The sequence below is a fragment of the Amia ocellicauda genome, chromosome 12 (assembly GCF_036373705.1).
Source record: "Amia ocellicauda isolate fAmiCal2 chromosome 12, fAmiCal2.hap1, whole genome shotgun sequence".
Taxonomy (NCBI): Eukaryota; Metazoa; Chordata; class Actinopteri; order Amiiformes; family Amiidae; genus Amia; species Amia ocellicauda.
The window spans coordinates 12,988,345-13,004,383 of NC_089861.1; the positions used below are offsets into that span (position 1 = coordinate 12,988,345).

Consider the following 16,039-nt stretch of genomic DNA (forward strand, 5'->3'; position numbering starts at 1 on the left):
AAAAGCTAGATTCACAGCACAAGGGAGGCAGGTTATGATATTTTTAGAATGCATCAAAGGAGAATAGCATGCCACCAGCAAAAGATATGTGTGATGCTTCAGATTCGCAGAACCTGGCAAACTAAGAGGATGCAGGTTTGCTCATTCACTTCAATGATCAGAGCTGTTGCCCTATTTCACAGCATCACTCATGCCTGGGCTGATCTCCAGATTTCAGTCAGAGGTGTAGTGACAAAAGCTGATCACATGTCCTCAGAAGAAGCAGCACTGGAATGATTATTGGGTTCTCTGATATGTTCCCCCGGAGAATTCCAGTGGGATAGGAATAAGACTGCATAGCTTGAAAAACTGACATGCTACCAGTTAAACAGATGGAGCAGTCTGATAGGAGCTACATTTTTGTGACACCAGTGTTTCCCGCAGTGCAGGATGGTCGACCTCGCCAAAAAATGCATCCTGTTATGTAATGTGGAGCTGTCTCACCTTTATGGTGTGGGTGCCTACAGCTGTGAATCTTTCTTTGCAGAACTGGTGGGAGCCCTGGATGCTCAGAAGATAGGGTCAGTGTCCGGTGGGCAGGCTCACTCGCTGGCAGTTAATGAACAAGGCCAAGTCTTCGCCTGGGGGGCTGGAGGCGAGGGGCAACTGGGCCTGGGCACTATGGAGGGAGTAGTGAGAGTCCCGCGGTGAGTGGCCCAGCTGTTTGTTTTTGCACTGACTTGTTTATACACGGCAGGCATGGTTGGATCTGGCAGTCAGTCTGTGCAGAGGTGGGGAGAGGTCAGAGAAAAACCGGGTGCTGTTGAAATCTGTCTTCCTGCCTGGCTGCTTCTCTTCAGGGCTAAGCTGTCCCCTGATAAACAATGTGATTTCCGCTCATTTTGGGATTTTCAGTGAGTTCACCTTGATGATTTTCCCATGTGAAGGAGAAGGCTTTATTACCATTTTATGTGGAAGATTTAAAAGGTCGGCTTTATCTGATATCAATTTGGTAATTTTGGAAGGGAGGATTTTTTCAGACAGTTTTTCTCCACCTTAGTGCTCTGACCCATATCTGAAATTTGTATACTTCTTAAAATGTGAAGTTACAGGCTTAACCATTGCAGTAAGGGGCTTCTATGTGTTTCACCTCCTAAAAGCCTCAGCTTGAAGCAAAGTTTGGATCCTGAAGACCAGACATCCCTGGATACTCTCAGCTGTTTCATAGGTAGTTATGACCAGGATTTCCCACAAGGTGGCAGTGCAAGTGCAGTTTACACTGATGGCACTTGGGAAACCCTGGAAAGCTAGTTTCCATGCCCTCTCTAGAGCAGTCATAATACCTGTATATAAACTTGAGCTCCACAATGTGAAAAAGAAACAAATGCTACTATATGTGCTACTCTGTACATACAAATACAAATGCTACTCATACTAATCGGGAATCTGAGTGGTTAATCTGGGTTGGAAAGCTTGAGTTATTAGGAGCCAATTAAAGCAAGACCAAGGGAAATATTTAATTAAATTGATTAATTTTAAGCACTGTTTGGGATAATATAATTGTTTCTTTGAACGTGAATTGCTTCTCTGCTTCACATTCTGTTTAACTCTTCCAGGCTGATTAAAAAGTTGTGCGAACACCGAATAAGTCAAGTAATGTGTGGCAATCAGCACTGCATTGCTCTTTCTAAAGGTAGGACGATCACAAGGCTTTGAAATAATTTGACTGTGTTAGGCTCAATAGCTTTCCATTGTTTCAATTGAAAATTATTGTTATTGTTGGCGTTCACTTCCCAGACAAATTGGATGACTCCATAAAGTCTTCAGACTCAGCATTGTGTTTTATGTTGTGCTTCCATTGTTATTTATCATTTACCGAAAAAATACATTAGAAGAAAACAATTTATGATGAGAATCAGCAGGGTAGAAATTTTACTGTAAATATTCCAACAAAGATAGAGAATTACAGTAAACTATGATTATTTTACTGTAACTGAATTTAGTCTGTTATTGTTATTATATTAAGTCTTCTGGCACAGGAAGACCAGAGTGGTCTGGAAGGAGATATGAGACTGGAGGTAGCTAGGTGCAGTCTGGTCAAGACAGCCATAGGCAAGAAGCAAAGTCTTGGACTGGATGTGAGCTGAAATCTGGAGTAAATGGAAGTGCAGAGAGCCGAGTAGTGGACTAGCATGGGTAAAGTGACGCAGGGAGAAGACCAGGGAAAGGAAAGGGAGATCTGGGCATCATCTGGATAGAGGTGGTATGAGAACCCATGGGAGTCGGATGAAGGGGCCCAGAGAGAACAGGAGGGACATTACAGGAAATACATGTCCAAATTCATGAATCATTAGTCTGGTTTGATTATTTTTCTTATACTTTCTCCATTGTTTACTGTTAATCTTTTATTCTCTTTTAAATTATTATTATGTTTCCATTACTCATTCCCCTTGTTGATCCCTGGTCTTCCTGTGTAGATGGACAGCTTTTTACATGGGGGCAGAACGCCAATGGGCAGCTGGGCCTGGGTAAAGGAGAGCCCAGCAAGCCCTCCCCCCAGTCCCTCAAGTCCTTATCTGGGATCCCCCTGGCTCAGATCTCCGCTGGGGGGGACCACAGCTTCGCTCTGTCTCTCTCCGGGGCCGTGTTCGGCTGGGGGAAAAACAATGCTGGGCAGCTGGGACTCAATGACGAGCAAGGTGAATAAAATGATCAGCATCTAAAATGTACTTCACATGAAAAAGTATGTCATCTACACATATTTTTCAAAAGGAACCAGATAAGACGGTTGCAAAATTATGTTTAATGTATGTCGGTAAAAGACTTAATTCATAGGTGGATACATTATATATTTATCTAAACCCTTTATAAATGAGTTTGGCTGAATAGAAAACAGCAGAATTCAATTTTAGTAATTATTTTGCAACAAACTCCTTCTTTTGCCCTATTTGAAAATCATGCTGTACCTAACCTATGTTGCTACTATTTTGATTATATAATAATTATACGGTCCAAAACACTTGCTTATTAATGCAACACTTTAAGCTATTCAAATCACTGTTTAAAGTGCAGTGTCCAAAGGATCGCAGAGCGATGTAGCCTACTCATTCCCACTGTTTTAACAAGTGCAAAGTACACTCATCTGTAGAGACTTTGTACAGTGAGGGAAAAAAGTATTTTGATCCCCTGCTGATTTTGTATGTTTGCCCACTGACAAAGAAATGATCAGTCTATAATTTTAATGGTAGGTGTATTTTAACAGTGAGAGACAGAATAACAACAAAACAATCCAGAAAAACGCATTTCAAAAAAGATCATGTTAATGAGGGAGATAAGTATTTGACCCCTTCGACTTCGTACTTGGTGGCAAAACCCTTGTTGGCAATCACAGAGGTCAAGACGTTTCTTGTACTTGGCCACCATGTTTGCACACATCTCAGGAGGGATTTTGTCCCACTCCTCTTTGCAGATCCTCTCCAAGTCATTAAGGTTTCGAGGCTGACGTTTGGCAACTCGAACCTTCAGCTCCCTCCACAGATTTTCTATGGGATTAAGGTCTGGAGACTCCAGGACCTTAATGTGCTTCTTCTTGAGCCACTCCTTTGTTGCCTTGGCTGTGTGTTTTGGGTCATTGTCATGCTGGAATACCCATCTATGACCCATTTTCAGTTGATGCCAAAGAGCTCGATTTTGGTCTCATCTGACCACAACACTTTCACCCAGTTCTCCTCTGAATCATTCAGATGTTCATTGGCAAACTTCAGACGGGCCTGTACATGTGCTTTCTTGAGCAGGGGGACCTTGCGGGCGCTGCAGGATTTCAGTCCTTCATGGCATAGTGTGTTACCAATTGTTTTCTTGGTGACTATGGTCCCAGCTGCCTTGAGATCATTAACAAGATCCTCCCGTGTAGTTCTGGGCTGATTCCTCACCGTTCTCATAATCATTGAAACTCCACGAGGTGACATCTTGCATGGAGCCCCAGACCGAGGGAGACTGACAGTTATTTAATGTTTCTTCCATTTGCGAATAATCGCATCAACTGTTGTCACCTTCTCACCAAGCTGCTTGGCGATGGTCTTGTAGCCCATTCCAGCCTTGTGTAGGTCTACAATCTTGTCCCTGACATCCTTGGACAGCTCTTTGGTCTTGGCCATGGTGGAGAGTTTGGAATCTGATTGATTGATTGATTACTCTCCCTTTAAGAGAGTGCTCCTAATCTCAGCTCGTTACCTGTATAAAAGACACCTGGGAGCTAGAAATCTTGCTGATTGTTAGGGGATCAAATACTTATTTCCCTCATTAACATGCAAATCAATTAATAACTTTTTTCACTGTTAAAATACACCTACCATTAAAATTATAGACTGATCATTTCTGTGTCAGTGGGCAAACGTACAAAATCAGCAGGGGATCAAATACTTTTTCCCTCACTGTACATGCAGATATTTTTATGAAACTATATAACATCATGAAATTTATACCATCAATGAATGGATTTAATTAAATAAATTTGTTGTTATTATATAAAGATGAAGTAAAGTCTGAACAGCAAGTTTGCTGTTTGTTTGTTTTGTGTTTACTAGATGTAGCTTTAACTTTGCACTGCTGTATTTTGACTTTGGATCCCCTATCTGTTCTTGTGCTACAATGCCTTGTAGGACAAAATTCAGATTTAAGGGGGAGAAGACTATATTTGAATAATTTTGATTATACTGTACTTTCTGTATGTTTTGCTTTGCCCCCATTCAGACCGTGCTGTTCCTTGCCATATCAAGTCTCTAAGAACACAGAAGGTGGTTTATATCTGTTGTGGGGATGAGCACACTGCAGCCCTGACAAAGGTACAGTGCTGCTATTGAGCCTTTATTGAGTGTTATCTGAGTTTGCATCAATTGAGTCATGGAGAGGATGTGTTGAAATTAGTATTATTAGCTTTTTATCCTCTTTCCATTTTTTTTTCTGGAAGCAGAAAAGCTCAGTCTCTGTTTCATGTTTTCTTAGAGCTTTCAGTGACAAAATAAGAAGCTGGTTGCAAATTCATTAGTAAAACTGAAGTTCAACTCATTTCCACCTATTTATGCACCTATACATATAAATTAAGTGATTAATGTATATCAGTCAGATGTTCGTTGGAAGAATCAACCAAATCATTGGATAAGATACAGGTAAGGGGAAAAAAAATAAGTTAAAAAGGTTTTTCCTTGTGAACAGAGGCTGAGCAGTGAATATTGAAGTGTCTCCTCTCTCTCTGTCTCTGTCTCTGTCTCTCTCTCTCTGCTGGGTAGGATGGCGGCCTGTTCACTTTTGGAGATGGCTCAGGAGGGCAGTTGGGACACGATTCTACAAACAACGAGGTCCTTCCCAGAAGAGTTCTGGAGCTGATGGGCAGTGAAGTATCTCAAATAGCCTGTGGCAGGTAGAGGCTCTCCTCATTTTCTAAAAACTCTTAAGAAGAATTGCAGCACATCAGTTTAAAATGGCTAAACATTTTGTAACTTAAGGGTATCATAGGACTTGTGAATGCTGTTATTAGGAAAAGTCAGCGATCCTATACATGTTTGTCTGTTTATGAGAAGGAACTAACTCTGCGTGCATTCAGCCTTTTAGTTTACAAAGATAATAGAGATGCATTTTAATTGCTTACAAAATGTGTGCAATACACTCACCTAAAGGATTATTAGGAACACCTGTTCAATTTCTCATTAATGCAATTATCTAACCAACCAATCACATGGCAGTTGCTTCAATGCATTTAGGGGTGTGGTCCTGGTCAAGACAATCTCCTGAACTCCAAACTGAATGTCTGAATGGGAAAGAAAGGTGATTTAAGCAATTTTGAGCGTGGCATGGTTGTTGGTGCCAGACAGGCCGGTCTGAGTATTTCACAATCTGCTCAGTTACTGGGATTTTCACGCACAACCATTTCTAGGGTTTACAAAGAATGGTGTGAAAAGGGAAAAACATCCAGTATGCGGCAGTCCTGTGGGCGAAAATGCCTTGTTGATGCTAGAGGTCAGAGGAGAATGGGCCGACTGATTCAAGCTGATAGAAGAGCAACTTTGACTGAAATAACCACTCGTTACAACCGAGGTATGCAGCAAAGCATTTGTGAAGCCACAACACGTACAACCTTGAGGCGGATGGGCTACAACAGCAGAAGACCCCACCGGGTACCACTCATCTCCACTACAAATAGGAAAAAGAGGCTACAATTTGCACAAGCTCACCAAAATTGGACAGTTGAAGACTGGAAAAATGTTGCCTGGTCTGATGAGTCTCGATTTCTGTTGAGACCTTCAGATGGTAGAGTCAGAATTTGGCGTAAACAGAATGAGAACATGGATCCATCATGCCTTGTTACCACTGTGCAGGCTGGTGGTGGTGGTGTAATGGTGTGGGGGATGTTTTCTTGGCACACTTTAGGCCCCTTAGTGCCAATTGGGCATCGTTTAAATGCCACGGCCTACCTGAGCATTGTTTCTGACCATGTCCATCCCTTTATGACCACCATGTACCCATCCTCTGATGGCTACTTCCAGCAGGATAATGCACCATGTCACAAAGGTCGAATCATTTCAAATTGGTTTCTTGAACATGACAATGAGTTCACTGTACTAAACTGGCCCCCACAGTCACCAGATCTCAACCCAATAGAGCATCTTTGGGATGTGGTGGAACGGGAGCTTCGTGCCCTGGGTGTGCATCCCACAAATCTCCATCAACTGCAATATGCTATCCTATCAATATGGGGCAACATTTCTAAAGAATGCTTTCAGCACCTTGTTGAATCAATGCCACGTAGAATTAAGGCAGTTCTGAAGGCGAAAGGGGGTCAAACACAGTATTAGTATGGTGTTCCTAATAATCCTTTAGGTGAGTGTAAGTAATCAACAGGTTACTTTGTCAAACCCCACTAACAGCTCATTTAGATTAAAGGGCCATTATGTGTAGCTAATGCCCCAAAACTCTGGTGTGTAACAGAGAAATTAAGTAGACTTTATTTCAATGTTCATCGATTTCTTATTCTTTTAGACAGCACACCCTAGCGTTTGTGCCTTCTTCTGGTATGGTCTATGCTTTTGGCTGCAACATCAATGGACAACTGGGAATTGGCTGCAGGGGCAATGCTAATAGCCCACAACCTGTAAAGAGCACCATTTTGTCCCACAAAGGAGACCTTCACTCACCAGGTAGATTGTGTGTGGCTGTCGTCAGTGCATTTCTTTAGAATATATGGTGTTCAATAATCCAGAACACTAAAGGCACTCAGCTTCCTTTATTCTAGGACATTCTGCTTCTTGTTTCTAAACTACTCCAGTGTAGCTTTGGCTGTGGCATTGTCTTGCTGAAAGGTGAACCTCCGCCGCAATTCAAGGTCTCTTGCAGACTGAAGCAGGTTTTCCCTCTAGGATTTTCCTATATTTGGCTCCATTCACTTGACCTCAATCCTGGTAATAGTTGACATATGGACAGTTTCTCCCATCCTGGCCGTGGAACTCTGAAGCTCCTTCAGAGTTACCATTGGTCTCTTGGTGGCTTCTCTGACCACTGACCGCCTTGCCCAGTCACTCGCTTTCTGTGGACCACCTGCTCTAGGCAGAGCTGTGGTTGTGCCATATTCTTTCCATTTTTTAAATGATGGATTTAAATGTGCACTGGGGGATGTTCAGAGTTTGGTATAATTTATTATAGCCAAACCATGACTGGTGCTTTTCCAGAACATTCTCTTTGACTTGTTTTAAATGCTCCTTGTTCTTCATGGTGTGGTTGTTTGAATATGCTCTCTGACATACTCTGGGGCCTTCCAGAAACAGGTGTATTTAATCTGAGATCATGTGACACTTTAATTGCACACAGGAGGACTATATTCCACTAATTATGTGACTTCTTATTTATGTCTCATAGCAAAGGGGGCAAATACTTATGCAATCAAGACTATTCCTTTTTTATTTGTAAATAAATATAAAAGATAATATATATTTTTTCCAACCTCAACATTATGTAATACTTTGTGTAGATCAGAGACTGAAAATTCAAATTAAATCAATTTTAGTTCCAGATTGTAACACTACAGAATGTCCAACAGTCCTTGGGAGTTTAATACCTGTGCAATTCACTATATCTGAGTTTCAGTTTTTCATTCAGTCGAAACAACAGAATCTTTCAAAAGCATATTTCAAAAGTGTAAAGCCGTTACCTAAAGCAGTGGTTCCCAACCCTGGCACTGGAGGACCCTCAACCTTGCTGTTTTTTTTTCCAACTGAGCTCACATGAGCCCTTAATTTAACTAATAATTTCCTAAATCAGAGCCTTTTAGTTATTTTAAATAGTATGGGGTTTTAAGTTAAGTACAGTTAGGTCCATAAATATTTGAACAGTGACACAATTGTCATAATTTTTACTCTGGACACCACCACAATGTATTTGAAAGGAAACAATTAAGATGTTTTTTAAGTGTAGACTTTCATCTTTAATTTGAAGATATTTACATCCAAATTGGGTGAATGGTGTAGGAATTACACCCATTTTTATATGTGGTCCCACCAATTGTAGATGCTCAAAAGCATTTGGAGAAAATAACATAATCATGAATTAAATTGTGAGTTTCACTACTTGGTTGCAAATCCTTTGCAGTCAATGACTGCCTGAAGTCTGGAACCCATAGACATCACCAGATGCTGGGTTTCTTCCCTAGTGATGCTCTGCCAGGCCTGCACTGCAGCTGTCTTTAGTTCCTGCTTGTTCTTGGGTCGTTTTGCCTTCAGTTTTGAAGTGAAATGCATGCTCAATTGGATTCAGGTCAGGTGATTGACTTGGCCATTGCAGAACATTCCACTTCTTCACCTTAAAAAAGTCATGGGTTGCTTTCGCTGTATGCTTCGGGTCATTGTCCATCTACACTGTGAAGTGCCGTCCAATGAGTTTTGAAGCATTTGGCTGAATCTGAGCAGATACTATAACCCTAAACACTTCAGAATTCATCCTGCTGCTTTTGTCAGCAGTCACATCATCAGTAAATACAAGGGAACCAGTTCCTTTGGCAGCCATACATGCCCATGCCATAACATGCTTCACAGATGAGGTGGTATGTTTTGGATCATGAGCAGTTCCTTCCCTTCGCCATACTCTTCTCTTCCCATCATTCTGGTACAAGTTGATCTTTGTCTCATCTGTCCATAGGGTGTTGTTACAGAACTGTACAGGGTTCTTTAGATGTTTTTTGGCAATCTCTAATCTGGTCTTCCTGTTTTGGGGACTTACCAATGGTTTACATCTTGTGGTAAACCCTCTGTATTTACTCTGGTGAAGTCTTCTCTTGATTGTTGACTTTGACACAGATACACCTACCTCCTGGAGGGTGTTCTTGATCTGGCCAACTGTTGTGAAGGGGGTTTTCTTCACCAGGGAAAGAATTCTTCTGTCATCCAGCACAGTTGTTTTCCATGATCTTCCGGGCCTTTTGGTGTTCCTGAGCTCACTAGTGCATTCTTTCTTTTTAAGAATGTACCAAATAGTTGATTTTGCCACAACTGATGTTTTTGCTCTCTCTCTGATTGGTTTGTTTTGATTTCTAAGGCAAAATGCACCAAGAACAAGCAGGAACTAAAGATGGCTGCAGTACAGGCCTTTCCTTTCAAATCCATTGTGGTGGCGTACAGAGCCAAAATGATGACAATTGTGTCACTGTCCAAACATTTATGGACCTAACTGTATAGAATTGTATAAATAATGAATTAAAACTACCTCTTTTATTACACAATTTAAACAATAAGATCTAAGCAGATTGTTACTTAGGTTCCATTAAGTCATTGAGAGCTTGGTTGGAACAAAAACAGTTCTTCATTTGAACAAGTCTTATTCACTGAAATATTTTGTTGCATAAATACTGTTTATTATTAAACTATACTTAATCAGTTAATTGAGCTGCAAAGCACATTCATCCCAGCAAGTACTAGTAATACTGCTGAATAGCATAACATACAACTGGAAACCTGATTCAAAATGCACTACAATTGGAGGCTGCTTTTTAAACATTTTTTGGGGAAACCTTTTACTCGCCTATTCTGACTTGCACAGACATTTAGCATAATACAATTAGGCATAACTGTTACTACTGAAAAACAACAATCAAATGACTAATACAAGCATACGCCATAGTCTTAAATCTGAAAATACATACCCTGGTTTGTACAACTACTTATTAGAGCCACTTGTGCAGCAAATGTTATTCCTGCTTTTTAAATCCTTTTCAATTATTTGAATTACCAGCTAAATCAAATTTTGAAGAGCATGTTTGTCGAATCTTGTCTACTGTGAACTGTTTTCCCAAAGGTATCTGTGGATTGTTCTTTACAAGGCTGAGTAAATAGTCAGTTTCAGATAGAAGGATATTTCAAAGCTTGTCCTGTAAATCAGTTGAAACAGTTATATATCATGCTGTGAGATGGAATTCAAACCTAAGTGACAGCAGTGTTTCTTAAGCATCAAGATTTTCACTGCATCTTTAGACTGGGATCATAGTGATTTCTACTTTCTGTTGGGATGAAAAGAACTGGGTTTTAAAACAAAAAGGCAAACCAATTTAATGACAAACTGAATGAAAGTATTAACATTCTTGTTGGTCATTTCATGTAAGTATTGATTAATAAATTGAACTCCTTCATGGATGAATCATCTTTGTTGAACTTGAATTCGTTGAATATAGCCAAATACAAATAAATGTTTACAGTAAAGGATTTTTCCCCCAAAATGTTTGCAGACAGTGAAAGTGCACACAGGATATTTCCACACAGGTTGAGGGATATTTGCAACAAATTGTTTTAAATGTTTTCTTTTTACTTTTTCAAACAACTACCACAATTTTTAGATGTAGTTTAATGGGACAGTACAGAATGGCATTTTTGAGAATTAGGCTAGAACAAGTCATCTGTCTGGATTAAGTAGGGATAGTGTCTCGTCTCTTTAGATGACAATACAAATATTGTACCTATAATTTAAAAAGAATGGCCTTGGAATATAAATTATGGTGCTTCTTTTTGCTATATTGGATTTTTTATACTACGGAAAATAGTCGTTGGAAGTTATGGGGTCTTTGTTTTACAAGAGTGTTTATCTAGGTCTTTGATGCTGATTTCCTGTAATATAATGTTTAATCCTTTGTGTTTCTCCCTTCTTACAGCAGAAACATTTGTCATTACACAAATCCATAGTGGCGGAGACCACAGTTTCTTGCTTTACTCCAGTAATGAGGTATGAATGAAAGAAAAATCATCAATACCCTTTTTAGAGTAATTTGCTTCAGACAGTTTCCCAGTATCTCCACTTGAAGGAGCTGTTTTCTAAGAAGCTGAGGATGCACTATATAACAGCTCTTCTGGGACTCAGATGCAAGCCATTTAGTTCTGGTTTAATAGGGACACCCAAGCCCCAACACCTAATTCAGATTTTGTAACATTAATAACATTATTACTTAAACATAGATTTATTTTCCTTACCATACTATTAATTTTGTGTCTCTCTCTTTCATTGATTTGTAGAACTCTGTTTCCCCTGAAGACTTCCGTGTTGTTAATTTCACAAAGAGTATTTCGTTCATTACCTATGACAATTTAAATACTTGGAGAATGAAGCTGCTAGAGAACAGTGATTCCAGTACAATGAAGTAAGTCTTAACACACTGTTGAAGGTTTTTCATTGTCTTACTTGTCCTGCATACTTTCCAGTCATGCAAGGAACAGAATCCATCCGTGCTAAACTTGGATGGATTAATAATTTAAACCTACCTGCCAATTACAAGTCTAAACATGTCAATTGGTGGCTATTTGTTTTGGTTCACCATTGGCCGCTATTTTTCCTAGCCAATAGAAAGCCACCAACAATAATGGGTTTTAAATTTACAATTGTCTGATGGGTTGAAGTTTTGAATTCTTCAGGGGGCTCAATTTGAGTATTTTTCCTTTATTACTCCTTTTTTAAACAGTTTTCATTAATGGTCATTCTATGAGAATGGCTTGTAATAATCAATTAAAATATTTATTGGGGAAAAAAAACATAAACACTGACATGAAAATATGAAGGTATAATTTACAACTTCCATTTAAAGATTAATGTGTTTAGATTAATTTAATAATTCTACTATATTAAATTGTGATATTCTGGACTGAATTAACTAGACCCTAATGTAGAATTGTGTTTGTTTGTTACATTGGTTTTGACACTGGATGTTTTGCTTTTAGACCCATTTATATGGTACTACTTCATTGGTATCTCAGTGGTAGTATCATACTTGTCCTTGGTGGATGGTAAAAAAAACACAAAATGTTACAATTAAAATACGTTTTTTTTTTTTTTAGTGATATAATACTTCTACTCTCTTCAACTGCGTGTTGGAATGCAAGCTTCCTGGACCAAAGGTGAGCACAGTTAGGTCCCTGAGGGAATACATGTGGTTCTTTTTACTCCATATTCTTCAATATACAAGAGTGTCATTGCAATAAATGGCAGGTAGTCATGGTCACATGTGCGTAAGAGTCATAATACTTATCTTAGTTTTCAGGTTGTGTCTAGCTCTCTCAGCCTGTGTGTATTCAACATTACAAACTTTAGTGAAGGTCAGACTAAATTTTATCTTTTTTATAACATTTTTTTAACCGTCAGAGCACCAGATGAGAAGATAGTCCTGTATTTGTTTCACAGCAGTAATTTGTGTAACAAGACCATTTAGAAAATGTATAATACCAGATCAACATTTGCCAATACTATTCCGTATTAATTTTTTGAAACTAAGCTGCGGTTAAAACCGTAACCATTGTTTATCTAATTTCTGTTTTAACTATTATCATTCATATCAAATTGGTTTTAATTCATTCACAGTTTTATTTGAAACATTTCACACCTTTCATTTTAAACAATTTTATTCAGTGATTAATTTAGCCTTATAAACATTGTTAATTGAACTATATTTATTTTTCAATTATCTATCTTTCAATGTTTGCTGGACACAGAAGCAACCTAGACAAAACTGTAAATATTCCAGTCCACTTGATTTACTTGATTAGTTTTAAGGATGTCCCCAGTTTATTTGGTTTAGGTTGATCATATTAGCAGTTGTTTTTTGATGTTCATAAGATGCAGTCCAAACTCCGCTTAAGGCAAGGCCTTATTATTTATTTAGTGTCTGTTGAGACTGTAACTCAAACCTGGTATTGGTACTCAGTTGAATCCCAGTGGTTTTCACAAGACACTGCAGAATGCATGGTGGAACAGGCAAAACGCCATGTGTACCCTGGTTTATAGTGTCCCAAATCCCTGTAGTTCAGTTCGTCTTTCAATTATGACTTTATTGGACACTTTTGTTTTTGTATTTCAAAAAAGGAATATTAATTATTTATTTATTTATTTATTAGCAGACACCCTTATCCAGGGCGACTTACAAAATATAAGCACAATACAAAGTGCAGAAATACAGTGCAGTTCAAGGCATAAAACATATTACAAATTCCAATTTACATTATTCAGTGCAATTCAAACCATAATACATTTTACAAATTCACATTTACACAAGTGTATACAATATATGGGGTCTTACATCCTGGATTGTAAGAGCTGATGAGTGCAGAGCTGATATGGGAACAATCAAGGTTGAAACCAAGATGTGTTATGTCTAAGCAACGCCTTGTTGTGTCACTGGCCCTCTTCATGTACAGTTAATAGAAAACCTTCCTTCGTTTACACTGGTTGTCATGGAAATAAATCAAAACTCAAAATTGCCTGCCTCAAAATGCCTGATAAACCAATGTCGTACAGGATTCAGTTCCCCATGGATATTGATACTTGCATGTTGTTTGCATGTGCAGTGCAATCACTCTCCAATCACTTCGCAAGTCGCTCTTGATCTACTCAAAGCGTGAGCACAGGCCCTCCGCAGCTCTCTCAGATTGTAGAGAGGTCCTGTCAGGGCCTCTCTTCCTGGCATGAACATGCAGCCTCTATCAGAGCACTGTCCTGAAAGTATTTCACTGTCTCTGAACTCAGAATTCATAACGTCTGTAGAAACATTTGCTTTCACAAATTTGCTTTTCTATTAGTTTTTGACAATAACAGTAAATATATATATATATTATCTGGTTAAAATGCCAGGAAAAAGTATTACTTATTACATTACATTACTTATTACAGGAAATATTACTTTTAGGAATTGTGTATGAATGGTATGTAAGAAACATTTATGTACAGTAATCAATATTTTTCATTTATTTTTTTATTTTGTGGCAAGACATTTTGCCTAATTAAGACCCACAATTAAGTAGTTAACGATCTGGATAGTACAAAAGCCTATAGACCCTGCGGCTCTCCAGGACCAGGGTTAGCCATACTGTAGGCCATTATATGAGAGGGTATTTAAATAAAAAAAAAAAAAAATAGATATAAATACATATGTGCGTAGAAAGAAAACCATAGACACATTCACTCCGAGTGCGGGTCTATACAGGTGTGCCATCAGGCATGCATAGGTGTACCACAGACATTTTGAACATGTCAGAAAAAATTTGCACGTAAGCAAATACGTTTTTTAATACAATAACATGATAAAATACATCATATAACTCAATATAATGAGCAGGGTATAAAGTAGCCATTGAGTGTACACCTGTATTTTCTTTTAAAACCTTAATTTACACTTCATAAATGTTATGAATAAATTTGGAAGCTACTGTATGTCTGTATATCTGTATATCATCACCATCCGCCTATATCTAGCCACTGCTGGATGAAGGCCTTATTTTATGTGGTCGTCTTCTAGGTCTTTTTTTTGTATCTCTTGGTTAACATTCTACAGCTTCCTTTGTCATTCTTTGATGTTTTCTTTTTGCAATGTGTCCATATATTATATTATTATTATTATATTATATATAATATATGGACACATTGCGAAAAGAAAACATCAAAGATAAATGTGAAATGTTGTATTTTCTTTGTACAGTATAATGTAGTTTTATTACAGATTAATACATTTCATTAACTACTTTCTACAAACGTTCAGATACAAATAAGCAGATTGAACCTTATATTATGTTCTATCCATTGTAGTTAGTTTTATAACTACATTTTATTTATATAAGTAAATAAAATAAAAAATAAGTACAGTGAGGGAAAAAAGTATTTGATCCCCTGCTGATTTTGTACGTTTGCCCACTGACAAAGAAATGATCAGTCTATAATTTTAATGGTAGGTGTATTTTAACAGTGAGAGACAGAATAACAACAAAAAAATCCAGAAAAACGCATTTCAAAAAAGTTATACATTGATTTGCATGTTAATGAGGGAAATAAGTATTTGACCCCTTCGACTTAGTACTTGGTGGCAAAACCCTTGTTGGCAATCACAGAGGTCAGACGTTTCTTGTAGTTGGCCACCAGGTTTGCACACATCTCAGGAGGGATTTTGTCCCACTCCTCTTTGCAGATCCTCTCCAAGTCATTAAGGTTTCGAGGCTGACGTTTGGCAACTCGAACCTTCAGCTCCCTCCACAGATTTTCTATGGGATTAAGGTCTGGAGACTGGCTAGGCCACTCCAGGACCTTAATGTGCTTCTTCTTGAGCCACTCCTTTGTTGCCTTGGCTGTGTGTTTTGGGTCATTGTCATGCTGTAATACCCATCCATGACCCATTTTCAATGCCCTGGCTGAGGGAAGGAGGTTCTCACCCAAGATTTGACGGTACATGGCCCCGTCCATCGTCCCTTTGATGCGTTGCAGAAAAACACCCCCAAAGCATAATGTTTCCACCTCCATGTTTGACGGTGGGGATGCTGTTCTTGGGGTCATTCCTCCTCCTCCAAACACAGCGAGTTGAGTTGATGCTCAATTTTGGCCTCATCTGACCACAACACTTTCACCCAGTTCTCCTCTGAATCATTCAGATGTTCATTGGCAAACTTCAGACGGGCCTGTACATGTGCTTTCTTGAGCAGGGGGACCTTGCGGGCGCTGCAGGATTTCAGTCCTTCATGGCATAGTGTGTTACCAATTGTTTTCTTGGTGACTATGGTCCCAG

General features: G+C 38.8%; 1 protein-coding gene across 2 annotated transcripts in view; it reads left to right on the forward strand.

Moving 5' to 3' along the window:
• Positions 1–16,039, forward strand: part of LOC136764370 (probable E3 ubiquitin-protein ligase HERC3) — a 55,200-nt gene that overhangs the window by 6,281 nt on the left and 32,880 nt on the right. For both annotated transcript variants that reach the window (XM_066718367.1, XM_066718368.1), the window contains 9 exons: positions 527–686; positions 1,596–1,672; positions 2,457–2,678; positions 4,732–4,823; positions 5,268–5,398; positions 7,015–7,172; positions 11,162–11,232; positions 11,520–11,644; positions 12,336–12,395. In XM_066718367.1, the coding sequence (XP_066574464.1) occupies positions 527–686; positions 1,596–1,672; positions 2,457–2,678; positions 4,732–4,823; positions 5,268–5,398; positions 7,015–7,172; positions 11,162–11,232; positions 11,520–11,644; positions 12,336–12,395 (1,096 nt within the window). The remainder of the gene's footprint in view (positions 1–526; positions 687–1,595; positions 1,673–2,456; positions 2,679–4,731; positions 4,824–5,267; positions 5,399–7,014; positions 7,173–11,161; positions 11,233–11,519; positions 11,645–12,335; positions 12,396–16,039) is intronic.